Source organism: Triplophysa rosa, linkage group LG23 (genome assembly GCF_024868665.1).
Source record: "Triplophysa rosa linkage group LG23, Trosa_1v2, whole genome shotgun sequence".
In the NCBI taxonomy this organism is placed as follows: domain Eukaryota; kingdom Metazoa; phylum Chordata; class Actinopteri; order Cypriniformes; family Nemacheilidae; genus Triplophysa; species Triplophysa rosa.
In genome coordinates, this window is record NC_079912.1 from 17,893,199 (window position 1) to 17,909,784 (window position 16,586).

Consider the following 16,586-nt stretch of genomic DNA (forward strand, 5'->3'; position numbering starts at 1 on the left):
TTTTGTGTCCATACAGTAGAAGTGAATGGGGTCCAGTGCTGTTCGGTTACCAACTTTCTTCAAAATACCTTTTTTTGCGTTCTGAGGAAGAAAAGAAGTCATAAAGGTTTGAAATGACAAGAGGGTGAGTAAATAACGACAAAAAATATTTTTGGGTAAACTATCAGTGTAAGTTTAAAACTACAGCCACTGATTTCAAATAAAGATACAAAACTTCTTTAGTCAAGAGCAGTTCATGATTTTGTATTTGTTGTTAAATTAATAGTTCACCCCAAAATGAAAATGATGCCATCTTGTCATTTCAAACCTGTATGACTCTCTTTCTTCCGCAGAAGGATATTTTGAAGAATGTTGGAAACCAAACAACGGCAGGACCCATTCACTTGCATTGGTTTTGTGTCCACACAATATCAATAGGTAAAGCTGTTGTTCCATTACCAGCATTCCTTGTTAAAATGATGTTTTTCTTACATTTTTAGAACAACAAAAAAGCATACGTTTGTTTTATATTAACGTTTTATTCAGACAGCCAGACCTATTCCCTAATGCCTAATATACAACATTCACCAACTTCAAAAAAACGATTTATACAATTTACATATCTCAGGAACTATGTAAAACAAAATTACAATAAAATGCAGCTCCATGCTTCCCTCATGAAATAGACCCATAGATTAAACATGTTCTGAATTAGTGATCTGCAAATGAGCCTTTTAAATTTAGTGTTGCAATGATCTACAAGACAGAAAAGGGCAAAAAAGGAACGCTTAATATGGTACTGGTGATGAACAACATTTGCAGGCACAGATTTGTGGGGTGGGGGGATATGGAATGCTTCCCGGGGCAACCTGAGAGGGTGTTTGGGGTGGTGCGGACTTGGCCCTGTGTGGTGCCGGCGGTGGTCTGGGGCGGGGTGCAGGCTCACTTGCGGGGCTGATGGATGTGCTGGTTGATGTGATGGGCTGTAGGCAGCTTCTGCACTGCAGGAACAGGTTTTTGATGGGCCACCTGAGCAGCAGCGGGGGTGAAGTCTTTATCACCCTGAAAAGAACAACCAACAGCAATAAAGCGTATTATATGTGACACATGGTTGACGATTTGTGGGCTTCGAATCTCTGACGGTGACCATCGGTGACTATTAAATTAATAATTCTCCATTAAATGAAAATGATGTTTCCTTGCCGTCACTTCATTCCACACTTCAAAATATATTAGACCAGAATGATGATGATGTGTAAAAAATGTTTTTCATCATTTCTGAACAAATTTAAAAGTAAACCTACAGTGAAAGAAAACACTAATGCAAAATGGCTGATGTGCAGCCAGCTGGTGTCCAGTGAGGAAAAATATCAAGAAAGCAACAGCCTCGAATGTTCTTCAACGCCCCTTTAATCATGCGTCACATATGAAAGAACAGTGAAGCTTTTGAAGGAGATTATAGGGTAGGCAAGCCCATTTTTCTATTTTAATTCGGTTTACAAAGTAAGCATAAAGAGATAAATACTCAAACATTACAAAAAATACAGAGCACTTTAGAAGTAAAATATGCCATTCCAACACATTAAAAAACAACGTCTACATGCGCGCTGTGGGTCACTTTGAAAGCACTATGGCATGACGCAGCGTTCTACTGCATCAAACATGCACGGATTGATGCGTTATGTCACAGCCTCCATCAAAACAGCATATTCAAATCCTGAGACTCGACCAATCCCTTGGCGGCAGAGCGGATTAGGGTCAGTCCGGGCTGGGAAGGGGCACAGCGGGCTCTATGTGACAAGCTGTTAAACCCTGCATAAACCCACTACAAAGTCTCGGGCATATCAGACTGTTGATGTAATCTCCATAAGTAATGCAAGACAAATATAGCATTTATCTGTGCAAACTGTCCCTCGGTCATGGCTTCCCAAACAGCCGGCTCTGTTGATTTGGCACGTGAGCAGGTTTAAGATGAATTTGGCAATGGGTAGATTGCATTAGACAGCAGTGGCTGCCTCAGGACGGATGAAGTCTGTAGAAAGGTTAATAGGACATCTGCTACACTGGCACAGTGAGTCTATAACAACTCAAAGAGTTCGATGTGCAATGTTGCTTCAGAGTCGCACACACGTTTGGACATATTACGGAGGTCAAGTTCAAGAAAGTACAAACAGATCTGTGTTTTTTCACGCGAGCATCTAGTAAGAATAAAAGCATTCTTAACATAACCGACACATGGCCTTCGGCTATGACATCACGATCTTGTCATTGAACCCACCTTAGTGACAACTCCTGAGACCACCACAGGCATCTTTGGTGGGCTAGAAATAGAAAAGAAAACAAGAGTCACAAACGACGAACCAAACACTGTTAATGCATGTGTTAGTTAAGCATTAGCAAAACAGACGACAACATTGTGAAGTGTTGCTAAAGAAACCGTTTTCTTTTCAAGTCACACACAACGTGATTGAAAGTATTGATTGTTAATTTTCCAGAGGGAACCTGTGCGGGAGCACACAAACAGCCAATGAATGACACCACTTATAATTCTGAGGGAAAAACCTGTGGGTTTCAGCCAAAATGGACTCAACAGTGCTGCCTTGTGTGTGATGCAAAGACACCATTAAACGGAGTTTATTGAAGGTAAAGGCACAAGTATGAGAAAAGATATGTTTATGTTTGCTGCTCGGGATATTAAGGAGATAAGACATCTACACACATTTATAAACCCCACTAAAACTATTTAAAGGTCCAATGTGTCCTTTTTAAGGATCTATTGACAGAAATGCAATATATAATGTCTTCAGAGGTGTATAAAGACCTCACATCATGAAGCGTTATGCTTTTATTACCTTAGAATGAGCCATTTCGGTCTACATACACAACGTGTCCTCATACATGGAATTCGCCATGTTGTTTCTACAGTAGCCCTTTGATTCGTAAATACGTTATCTCCTTCGACAAAGAAGTGAAAACGTGACAACATCTTAGTTCTGTGTCAGCCACCGTAGTGCTTCGAAAGGGAGGGGGGAGCGGTGGAGTGAGCGGTGGGTTGCAATTTGCAACCTTACTGCTAGATGCCGCCAAATTCAACACACTGGACCTTTAAGAACTAGGCATATTTTTTTATGTATGTACCCAAAATATTCACCTGGGTATTTGCGCATCCACAAATGTTTAAATAAGACTAAATGTGTTTGGAATAAAACAATTTACAAGACATAAAAGAACATGCATCACAAAAATCTTGGCTTCGGTGCAGTCTGTCAGCTTTCCCATCACCGTTCACACGGCACAAATGCACATCTCATGATTTGATCTGACAGCAGCATGCATGAAATCAAAGTCTGAGGTCTGCGCTTGATTAGCTGAAGGTCAACAGGCAGCATCGTTGTGAGCACAGGACCTGATTGAAAGCTCAATCAGACGTCTGAAGTGGCCGTCAGCCGATGCCCTCTATTCCACATCGACGCTGAGAGGAACTGCCTTCCCCGTCCAGACACGAGGCTAATGGGTTGCATGGACGGAATGCTAATGTTGTGAATTAAATACAGCACTGATGAAAACATCAGGACATGCAGCACGTCATCTGGATTTACAGGCTCACCGCAGAAAGCAGGGCTCTAATAATTAGACTTCTAAATGCATCCTGACAAGGTTTTGATTAAAACAAGATCATCTGTGTTTAGCATGGAACGGGATCAACAAGATATGTGAAACAGATGAAATCGAGGGAACTAGTAAGGTGTCGACGGTGAAAGTCAAACTGAACAGTATATTTATTTTGTTAAGCTATCAGATATATCATTTCGATTTATTTACAACTATTACCATAACAATAAAGTTAACTCTCATTAAATGGCAAGCTTCACTAGTCTGCGTAAATAACTACAGTAGTCCTTACATCTCATTGCCAAATAACAAACCACAGACCTTGTTTTTGTATAAATAATACGCCCTCATAAATTATGCGTAAGACTATGTGTATTAAGAAGGCAAATCGGGATGATTCTCATTTCAAGTTGTCTTTTGATTCCTGGTCACTGTGCCTCAAGGCCTATCCAAGATGGCGGCGCTCGCACACGCTGCGGCTTCTCTCTCTCCCGACAGAACGGTGTTTTCGTGTTTTCTGTCTTGTAAGTCGTAGTGTTTTTGTACGTCTACCTGTCTTTAAGCGCGAATACAGTCGTGAGTTTCTGTACTTATCTGTATTTTTATATATATGTGTAGTGTTAACTGTATGCACCATGGGTCTGAGAGTAACGCAATTCCAATCCTCTATATGCATGTACCGTACATGTGGCAGAACTGACAATAAAGCAGACTTGAACTAAGTATTAAATAAGCACGCATGTGAAAACTAGAGAGTGGATGAAGGGGTGTGAGGTAAAACAGGGTGCTCCAGGCACCGAGCAAGGAACAAAATGGCCTATAAAAATCCCAAGGGACGTGGAATTTACCATCACCATCTGAGCACGGAGCAGAAACACGGCTCCCGGCCTGAGCAAGCGGTCAGCTTCAGAAATGATTCTCATTAATTTTCCAAAGCCAAGCGTTTCCCTGGAGCACCGGCCAGAGGAGAAGGTCAACAGTGATAATTGACCTTGACAAGACAAACAGTCCTCGTCCTCGTCTCCGTTGAAAATAGAATTATAATGTGTGACCAACAAAAAGCTCTGAAAATTGGGTCCAAGCAGGCGCGGGTGGGTGTTTTTCGGTAGCCCCTTATAAAATGACGCAGCATGGGAAGTTCACACCTCTTCTCACGATGGAGGAAACGGAGCTATAAATGGAGACGATTACATCGTTATCACAGCGTGAGACGCATACAAGTATGTTAAATGAGTGGTTTGTAATACAAGAGGTGACTTCTATATCTCTAAAATCCAGAAGTTGAAGGTTTCATCTTGCTACAAGAGGGAATGAAAACCCCAAAGCTCAGAGAGGAAGAGAGAGAGACTTGCAAGAGGGATAATCCCCCTTTGAGGAATAAAAGTGCTGCTCAACCAACACAACCTGTCCAACAGCCTTACATCTATCTTTCAAAAGAGAGAGCTATATAATCTCAGATTAAACAGACACACCTTTCAACTCCTTTTCAAGCATTTCATTTTATAAAGTCCGGTTTTCATTTGGAGTAAAGAAAGGAATTCTGCTTTTGAGGTCGTTATAAGAATGAACTAATAATAATAAAAGCAAATAGGATTTGTTTTTCTAAACCTCTGCTAAACGTGCTAAATAGAGAAGGTTGAGAATAGCCCTTATGAATTATAACTTTTATCTTACCTATTTCTCTTAGATGGAGGTCATTCAATCGAGTCTACAGAATGTTGCAATCATGTTCCAGAAAGAACCAACCCGAAAGCTAGAAATGTTGTGCACTGGTAAAGAAAACTCATTCGAAGCACAATATATTTGGATATATTATTGGACATATGGGCTTATTCATACCCAGCAATACCATTCTAAACCTGAGGGTGGCAGCAGTGTGCTTGCTTTCCAACGAAGAAAACAGGCCAGAGATATTGTTAGGACAGGTCTTGCTAATTTAGGTAAAATCTTTGGTGGAAAAACACATACAAGGTTAAAATCAGGGACAATAACTCGAGGGGAGATTCGATTTTTCATCTCGAACAAATACGTTTCACTTCAGCAAGCTGAAATCCTCTTGGTATTAAAGGACAGGGAAGGCCATGAAGATTGAGTTCAGGGCGTGAAAGAAAGAGCCGTCTTCTTGTGCAGTTTATACACTTTATTTATTAGAAATATGACTGAAAGAAGTGGTGCTCAACTGGTTTTGCTTCAGGACCCAGATTTTACATCAGTAGAACTCACCACATATTGTGCAAATGTTACAAAAACATCCTCAAAATATATGACAACTGACAGTTTTCGTACATGAAAGATACTGTACCTGAATTATGTTTTCATGCAACGAATAATATGTTTTTCATGATCTTCCTTTTTTAGACAGTTTTGATCATTGTTTTCAAGACAGTCTAAAAATACAACAATGTTTAAAAATAGCATTGTTTTTCCTCACTTTCTGCAACCTTATCTGAACAAACCCGTGAACCCACCAGTTGAGAACCACTACTAAAAATATGTTTAGCGAGAAGAAAGGCAAAGGACGGATGAACGAAAACAGAAAGAGATTGAGAGATGCAGCATGTCGGAGAGTCAGTCGTTATGCTACTTTGGAAGCGAAACGATTGTAGCAATTAACAAGGCGGCACAAGTAACTCACTGTTGTCCTGTCAACCATGTGAGATAACTATTGTTTATCAATGAGCTTAATCGGGGAGGCAAAACGACCGTAAGCTCTGTTCTGGACCTTCTGGATAAGCAAAACAGCAGTGAACATGAAACTCACCATCACCATCTAATACAAACAGACTGAGTTCTGACTTCAACTCTGTTTGCAACCAGGGCCATGAATACAGCCACGGAAAAAATTAAGAGAGGATTGCAAATGTTCATTTAATCAGCATTTCTAGATGTATTGTGTCCATTCCAGTCCAGTGTTTGTTGAGTTTCAACAAAATCAAACCTCAGGAGTGACAAAGTCATCCAACAGCAACGAGAAAAACTGACAGCATGACAAGACGCATGAAAACTGTGAAAAAAATCCAGGTTATCACATAATAACATTTTTTTCTTTTCCTAAACACATGTACAAATATTACTATTGTATTGCTTAAAAGTGAATATGAAATTGTTTTCTTTGCAGTATTTGAGGTCTGAAAAATACAGAGCATCTTTTCTGTTATTTTCCCCTGTTTCTCTGCAAATAGATGCAAATAGAAACAATATTTTTGTTTGAAATTTGGGAGAAATACTGTGAGTAGTTCACAGAGTAAAACAAAAATGACCATTTTACCTAAAAACATACCTATCAGACACAATGAAAATAAATATGAAATGTTTCCCTAGCTGTATATGCTATAAAAGTACCTGTACTTTATCAGCCAAGGACGGATCTATCGCAATGTTACTGTATTTTCAGAAAAATTGAGCCGCAGCTGCAAATGATGAAAACATATGACAGGTAAGACTTTTTGGTCAGCATTCTCTGCACTGATCTGAGGGATGATTTTAAACATTGTAAAATGTATACAACGGGTCTGAGGATGCTTTCGGCAGTTGAAAGCCTAGTAACCAAAATGATTCATAAGCAAACACGCAAACCTGTGGGTTCTAAAAAAAACACACAGGGGTGCAAAATACAAACACAACAGTGCAGTGATGAAAAGATTTCAAATGAACTGCTATCAGGATACAAAATACCATAATTTAAAATCATTAATACCATGTTGGTAAAATTAGTAACTGTTATTCATTATCATTAACTTTTTCGCTCATTATGTTGGCACAGTTGTGAGACTAACCCTTGAGGTTTTTCTCCATTATAAATTCACTTTCTATAATTTGCTTTGTACAATCCGGATGCTCTGAAGATATAAAGCACTAGAAAATGTGGGGGGAAAATAAAAGTGAAAAATGTAAGGCAAATCTGCAAGTTTAGGACATTAGGTTGGTTATATAGCGACATCTCCACGTGTGATTTGACGGAAAGGCAGAACATTTGAAAAGGAACTTCTGTGGTAATGAGATCACATGCAGCCAGACCGAAATTCTTCTGACGCACCAGTGTTGCAAATTTTAGCAGATTAAGAGGAAACAACACAACGAGAGCCCATTATCCCCATAGCATCAACACACTTCACTTAACAGCACAGATAGGGAAACTAGCATGGAAATAATTGTCGTCAAACTGTCAATTTTTATTTCCTTTCTTCACCAGTAAAAGTCAGCATTTCGTCCCAATTTTCACCGTTGTGTCAGTTAGGAGGCAGAGCGATGAGCTTTACCAGCGGCTGAACTACGGTTGTCGATGAAGTTACAGTGAAGTGGCTAAAAATTGACTGCAGTGTGTGAAAAGTCGCTAGTCAGGCTATAAGCGTCTACAAACACAGCTTCTGCTCCAGGGTTCAGCTAATGACCCAAATCTGCCGACACGCTCTGTGTGTTACGCACATACACTCTCATCTCAACCGCTGACACACCGAGATGCCCTAGTACTCCAAAATGAACTAATTATGCTAATAAAAACAACAAACATCCATCAAATGTCACAAAGTGAGCAATATTTGACACAAAATTAGCATAGGATTCGTTGACTCAAGGCATAGCCTCAAGAGCAAATTGTGACCTCAGGCCTAATAAAACTTTTGAAACGGAAATCGGTGTCAGATAAAAGAACAACCAGATACACTGTAAAAAATGATTTGTTGTTTTTTGTTGTTTCAACTTAAAAAAATAAGTTACCTTGTTGCCTTAAAATTTTAAGTTAGTTCAACTTAAAAATATTAGTTCACTTAATGAATTTGTTGCAAACTCGTTGTGTTGACTAATATTTTTAAGTTGAACTAACTTAAAATTTTAAGGCAACAAGGTAACTTATTTTTTTTAAGTTGAAACAACAAAAAACAACAAATCATTTTTTACAGTGTACTCGCGAGACGGAAAAGTTGTAACGCAACAGGACGGAGGGTTCAAACTGGTTGGATGGTTACATCTTTGTCAATATATCCTTTACATTTGAATCATTGCTATCCACGGCCAAGCTTTTTTTCCGGCACATTAAATGCTGGTCCAAGTTTATTAATAGCAGGCACACAGTGTTAACCAGTCACCACCGGCCTAATACATACTCACATTTGCTTACGTATTAATATCGGGATTTAGTGCTCTCAATGCATAATGTGCAGATACATGGAGGGCCACGAACAACAGCAGGGCCTTAAAGTCCGGGTAAAGAGAATTCTGAGAATTGTTTCGAAACACATTATAGATGTTAGAAATGTATTGCTTAAACACATTACAAAGACTCAGAAGTATGTAGTACTGAATTGTGGAGTTAAACAGTTTTTCACCGATTCTCTGTTCAGGATTTTTTGGGCGGGGCTAAAACGGGGGATCGATGATTGTCCGAGCATGCATGGCCCCTCCTCTATGTCTAGAGCGCCTAGCATCAGGTGTCTGCTCAATCACCAGCTCAGGGTTGTAAGCTTTTCGCACACGCTTTCAGGCTCTCTGCTATGGAGGACTAAACCTGCAAAAATTATAAATAAATAAATGTATAAATAAATAAATATATAAACGAATAAATGTAATAATATGAAAATAAATAAAGGAATGAATGGTTTGATAAAACAAAATAATTCGTTTTAGCTATTATTGATCTTAGCTTTAACTTTTCTTTTCATTTTTTAAATTGATTTATTATTTTTTGAGTCCATTTTTTAATTATTATTTTTAATTATTATTATTATTTATTTTTAGATCATTTTATTTATCATTTCCTTTTATTTTTACATTTATTTATTTATACGTTTATTTATTTTTATATTTATTTATTATTGCATGTATTTATTTCCACTTTTATTTATTTATTATTGAATTTATTCTTACTTTTCTGTGTCTTGTATGATAATTAGATGGGTTGGTCTTGCCTACTATTGGTTCAGCGTAGATTGAAGCGTTTGATCGATTACTCTTGACTTGTTTTGGACTAACGTCACGTCACTCACTGATCGTTTGCTTCATGTATAACGTTAAGTAACTATGGCAGGCGCACAATTAGCTAGAGAGTTACAGCATTTAACCATGCATCAAATGACTGTGTGTCATTTAGATTAGGTGCGCTTATTGATGTTTTATTACAGATTGACGGCGAGATAAATGACAAAGTTCTTCAAAATCTGTGCGAGTCAGGGGGTGCTAAGGTGGTGACCAAGTTCCGGTTACAGGTCCTCTGCCAAAGAGGTGCATGAACGACCTCAGCAGATTCGTCGATTCTGAAAGCACAAGACGACTTGATATTAAGATGTCTAATAAACACAGACTTTCTTGTTACATGATTTTGACATTCTTGTTAAGATTGCAAATTATTGGTATGATCGCCCGTAACGGCTGAAGCGAGGTGAAAAAATAAATAAAGCGATTTGACACGGGATTCGTACCCATACAATAAAGCGAGGCAGCGTGTCACTACGGTAACAATCACACTAAGCTATTTCGCAATGCTAGCTGCTGCGGATCTTTGCAATAATATCAAGATGTCACACAACAATATGCAGCTGGATGAATCAAGGGAATATGCCCGTCTTAACTTGTGACCTCTGTGTTATTTATCTCTTATGGAATGTAGTTTACGAGTACCGTTTAGTAACCACGTCTTTTTAGAAGGAATGGTTTCCATTTGATGGCCCCTGTAGTGAAAGAACGATGCTCATTACTACCGTGTTAACTTGTGACTTAAGTTCACTATGTCTCAATTCATTTACATTATGTTACATCATGTTACATTAAATCTTTACGCTTTTTCTAACCGAAAGGCTGCTTATAACTATCACTTTGACAAAGCGTTAGCTTGCGACTTCGGTTTACAAGCTCATCTGTGTAGTTAAACCTTATTACATTTTGTGCTTTATGATTTTCACCAGTTGAACTGTAACGCCACCATAGCACCCTCTGACTCGCACAGACTTTGAATGTGCTGCAAAGAGGCTAACAACCGAGGGAGAACTTTGTCATTTATCTCGCCGTCAATCTGTAATAAATCATCAATAAGTGCATCTAATCTGAATGACACATAGTCATTTGATGCATGGTTATCGACTTCATTGGCTAAATGCTGTAACTCTCTAGCTAATTGTGCGCCCGCCATAGTTACTTAACGTTATACACGAAGCAAACGATCAGTGAGTGACGTGACGTTAGTCCAAAACAAGTCAAGAGTAATCGATCAAACGCTTCAATCTACGCTGAACCAATAGTAGGCAAGACCAACCCATCTAATTATCATACAAGACACAGAAAAGTAAGAATAAATTCAAGAATAAATAAATAAAAGTGGAAATAAATACATGCGATAATAAATAAATATAAAAATAAATAAACGTATAAATAAATAAATGTAAAAATAAAAGGAAATGATAAATAAAATAATCTAAAAATAAAAAATAATAATAATTAAAAATAATTAAAAATGGACACAAAAAATAATAAATCAATTTAAAAAATGAAAAGAAAAGTTAAAGCTAAGATCAATAATAGCTAAAACGAATTATTTTGTTTTATCAAACCATTCATTCCTGTATTTATTTTCATATTATTACATTTATTCGTTTATATATTTATTTATTTATACATTTATTTATTTATAATTTTTGCAGGTTTAGTCCTCCATACTCTGCCCAACTAAACAAATCTCACGCCAAATAACAAGCAAATGGTAACGCAGACACGAACGGAAGGAGGATCACTGCGCGTTATCGCGACGTGCTTCAGTGAACGATGTTTAATTAAGAAAATTCTAGACGAGCACGAGCAGCAGCATCTGCCTTATTTACATTTACGCATTTGGCAGACGCTTTTATCCAAAGTACTGTACTGTTTTTTTATTTTTATTTAAGTAAGTGCAATCCCTGGGATCGAGCCCATGACCTCAGTCTAACCACTGAGCCACAGGAAAGCTTACCTTATCCGCTCAAGAGAGAACCACTACAAATAGACAAAGCTGTCTGTGTTCACACTTGACTTCTTTTTTGAAGCTGCTAGCGTCTGTTTTAAATTATAATCCTATGGAGTAAACGGTGTTTTCAAAAAATCCTGATCGCTTTTTAAAAACGCCAGTGTCTTTTTCTGCAGCTCAGAGTTTTTTGTTGGGTCAACTTAAAAATAAGTTACCTGGTTTAATTTGATGCAAACTCATATTTTTAAGTTGAATTAACTAAGGCGACCAGGGGCCCATTTCAATAAGGAGGTTCAACCAACTCTAGGTTAAACCTTGAACTCAGACTTGGTTTACTTAGAAATGAGAAACTTCGAGTTTTTGGTTTCAGAACAGCTGATTTGAGTTAGTTCAATGTACTCTGGGTAGGCTTACCCTGGGTTAAGCGCGTTCACCACGACTATAAAAAGACCATCAATGGAGCTCCGATATTACGATTCACCATGGCAACGGCAACATGGTGGCAGAAAGCAATTGAGAGCGAGGCACACTTTCCGCTCTGCATACAGTGGATTTACTGATGTGCTGAAAATGACTTAAGTTTAAATTAATAAATAGATAAATGTACCAATAAACAAATTAATTTATCATTAAATGAGTAAAACAACAGAAATAATACAAAAAATCGTATGTTCTCACTCGCCATGCATGCTCTAGTTACGAGAATAATACGTCATGGTGTATAGGACACCTGTAGGGCGTCAGACTCTCCTGCAAAGTTTAAATATACCAAATAAACGACTGATCGCCGGTTCGCACCCTGCTCTGAGCAGATTTCAGTTGGAATGGCTGCATGTCAAAATTACTTGTTTATTACCTTTATCGCTCCATTTCTGCATGTATGTTTGTATTTAGTAATTTCTTTATTCATGAACTTTATTTATACACTTTATTAAGTCATTTCTCATCGTCCATAGAAAATTATGCTCTGATGTAATACACGTACGGTGGCTGATGTTATTGATGTAAGGATGGATGAGATATATTTTGATACATCTAATTCACTGTAAAGACAAATGGTACAGTTGTAATAAAAATGCACAGGGAAATGACAAAATTCCACTCGGGTCCTACATTCCTCTCCTGAAATCAAAGAACATCCTAATGAATGAATGAAGCCTCTTCATGAATCCTCTATAAAAGCACATATAAGACACTGAGATGGTCTCCGTGTGATCAAAATGTGTGCCATGAATGACTGTATTAATGAATGAATGAATGAGTTACACCACTTGTGCTTTAAAAGGGGGAGGAGATCGAAAAAAAACTCTGGGTTTACCAAAGAAACCCTGCTCCTGACCAGGTTAGGTTCACAGAGTAAGTTACTACGGTTACTGACTCTGAGTAGAAGTTACCTCTCCTTTAGAAACGGGCTTGAGTTACCCCGCTTTCTCGGGTTTGACATACCTCACATTCTGAAACGGAAAACCCAGAGTTTCCCTCATTTCAGGGTTAATATACTCAGAGTTTTCACTAAACCTCCTTTCTGAAACGGGCCCCTGGTAACTAAGTTGGTTATATATTTGCTAAGTGACAGACATAAATGGTGACAATAATAACGATTCATGGCAAAAAAATTAAATCAGGAAATATGGAGATACAAGGTTTCAGAAGGACATGCATTCTATCAATACATATACGTATTCACATTCTACACGATTTATGTTCTTACAGCCTGTACTAATACATATTTACCATAAAGCCGCTTTGCAACTTCTGAACTCTTGTATCTCCATATTTTTTTGTTTTTTTGCCAATTATTATTATTAGTCACCCTTTATGTTTGTCTCTAGGTTTTGCACATATCTAACCAATACAAAGTATTAAAAAGTGCTCGTCAATTTTGACAACACAGTATTAAATCATTAAAAAAAAAAGAGTACAGTGTTTTCTCCATTTCTTGAAAAACAGTCAATTTGGACATTCAAGGTTTCAGAAGGACAGCGACGATATAATATATTTAAAACACATTTCCAATCACCTTAGCCTAGTCGCACACTATGTCCAGCATGACTAACATTACAATGTTAGAGTGACATGCTAAAATAAGCTGATAGTCAAACTAACCGTCCACAGAGTCAAAGGATCAATTGTGTCAACAACTGAAACAAGCTTTGTACAAACATCTGAACGCAGCAAAATGCAGATTTTCCTCTCGGCCTGCCAGCGTTGTGAGAAAAAGCCAAGCCTAATATTGTAGGTGGAGGGGCAGCACACATTGAAACCACATTTCACCATTTGCTTTGAAATGGCCACTCTGTGGACGGCTGCCATGTTTGTGAGGAAATGGCAGAAAGATTTCAAAAGCGTATTCAAGTGTGATACACCTCTGAGAGTTTCCTGCAGCAGGTTGAATGAGCTGATAGGAGCTCACTTGAAAAACCAATGTAACCGTGCAGGCGTTCAGTCATCAGGTACCGGGGTTTGAAGGGAACGTCGAACACAAGCATTAATGAAAGCAAGCAGACACACCTCTGAGCTGATGAAATCAGGTCAGCTATAACACGGGAAAGAAAGAGGAAAACGTTTGCACTGCAAAGATGCCAAGCATTACATGGTGAAGCGTATGCAACTATCAGTTAGACAGCTACCTACTAATTTCATAAAAGCATTTAACCTAAACAGACTTCACCACCACAATGAAGAAACAGGAAAAAAGGAACATGTGGCGATATCCGGCTGTTGCCACACTCACTGCTTTGCTGACACACCCAGGACTATATTAAGTTTAGCCTAAAATTATAGTCAAATGCTTTTTAGATGATAGAGAAAAACGGCATCCATTTAGTGGTCCTAAAATTGTGTGAAAATGATGAGAATGTGAACTAGAGGGGCACTAATACAGTATGAATTATGTATTCTAACTGAGATTGATGGCGGTGACTATGTATAACCTGGCGACTGGTGCAAAACACATTTCTGGGAAATCAGACGAAGAAGTATGATTATGACTAAGAATGACATCATCAGAATAAATGTTCTGGTTTAGTGTGGGCTGCTTAAAGGGATAGTTTATAGACTCTTTTTCTGTGAAACATAAAAGAAGATATTTTGAAAAACGTCTTAGTGGTTTGTGTCCACACAGTGGAAGTCAATGGGGGTTAATGTTGTGTGGTTACCAACGTTCTTCAAAATATCTTCTTTTGTGTTCTGCAGAAGAAAGAAAGTCATACAGGTTTGGCATGACATGGGGGTCTATAATGGTTTTTATACCACGGTTTTTGGGTGAACTAATACCTATAGGGTCTAAGCTAAAGTTCACAGAGTTGTTATCTATGCACACGTGGGAACCACACACCTGTGTCACATATCAATTTTTTTTAACCTTGGACTTTATGTTGATGTTACTCAGGTCGGGGTTTTTTCACAAAATTATTTGAAGAAACCTTGAAACGCCCAAGTTAACAAGCACAAAAGTGGACTTGAGGGGTATTGAAGCATTACTTGTCAAAATGATTTTAAAGACTTACTCTGTATTTTGATACACACAAAAGCATTGATCTAGAATCAAGCTATGTAAATTCCTCTTTTAAATATCCATCTATCCAAAATCAAGTATAATTTCTAGAAAACAGATGTGCATTGCTCAAAAATAGCAGTGCGTGCTTTGCTAGAAGAAACAATAGCCGCCTGACAAAGCAAAAATGTTTGGTTAAGATATTACAGTGAGAGACACATGCTGCTGAAATGTGATGGTAAGCATTCTTACCTCTCGGTCTCATATTCTTTACTGTCTTTATCATCCTTCTTTTCAGGCACTTCCGACTGGTGCTTCTGAACTATTCTCATGCCTCCTACTTTAACTGTTAGAATGACACAAACACAAGATCTGAGTTGATTTCTTTTAACCCTTTCATGCATGAATTAGACAAACTTTTTTACTGTTCTTAGAGCATGAAAAACAAAACTTGTTATATATATATATATATATATAACTTGAGTGGACATGATATGAAGAGTGGACATTGTATCTAGTGTATTGATGGACTAAAGTACCCCGCAGAAGTTGATGTACCAGCAAAATCCATTAATTTAGGGTTAATGCAATGATGGCATATGAGCATGTTTAAAAACACAATAAAAAATCTTTCAGTGGCCAGCCTTGTTATCTATTCCCTTGGCCTACTTTAAGGCCTTTACACACATATCGTTATCTGATTGCTTGTGTACTTTACACCCAACTAAAAGATATGCAGATAAAGCAAAACACGTATTTAAAGGAAGCTTAAACATTAACTGTATCTCGTCGCATAATCAGCTAAGATATATTCTTTACGAAAATATACAGTATGTATAATCTTGCACAAGAGTCGACTTGTGTCATGCAACTTGCAAGAACTGCACTTCCCATCACCTGACTCCTCCAAAAGATTTCACAGTAGAAAAACAACAACAGGAGCAGCAGACACATTACCAGCAGGCGGATGTCCAGCTTTGGTCTCGATCTTCTCTTTGGGTGGCGATGACATGACTGGGGTTGAGTGGTGTCAAACGCATCTCCCGAAGAGTCGTCTCCTTCCAAATAAAACCAATCCTTCTGTTTTCCTGCCTGAAAAACAACGCACGCTACTGACGACTCCGTCAACGTGGCTTTTTCCTGCCCATTGTTTGGCAACGGTGCGTGATGATGTCACCACTCCGCTACGACCAATAGGAGCGCTCGATGAGAAATTACGTCCCGCCTCTTTGCTATGGAAAGCGGCTGGGACAGTCGGGTAGAATCAGATAGGATAACGCGTTTGTGAAAGGGACGTAGGCTTGAGTCGCACGTTTCCGACAATAAACGACAACTGTACATTTTAAACATAGTTCTTTTCTAATCTAAGTGTATTTATCCAAGAGTAGTAACTGTTTGTAAAGTCATCGCACTCGGCGGCTAAATCGGCAAACGCATCCAGGCAGCTATTTCAGTGTACAGCTAATAAATTGTGAGAAGACAGATATTTCAAAAATCGCTGACTAAGGTTTTGTCAACAAAACAACATATTCCTGATCAACAATTACACCTGACATTGCATATTCTCTACAG

The 16,586-nt window shown here is 38.2% G+C and overlaps 1 protein-coding gene across 1 annotated transcript; it reads right to left on the minus strand.

Moving 5' to 3' along the window:
- Window positions 1-475: 475 nt before the first annotated feature.
- On the minus strand, window positions 476-16,167 carry dap (death-associated protein). Its single transcript, XM_057322483.1, has 4 exons — window positions 15,972-16,167; window positions 15,267-15,360; window positions 2,258-2,300; window positions 476-1,041 (listed from the first exon to the last, which is right to left on the minus strand). Exons 1-4 carry the CDS (start codon window positions 16,024-16,026, stop codon window positions 922-924), a joined length of 312 nt encoding a protein of 103 aa, XP_057178466.1. The 5' UTR covers window positions 16,027-16,167; the 3' UTR covers window positions 476-921.
- Between the last annotated feature and the right edge of the window lie 419 nt (window positions 16,168-16,586).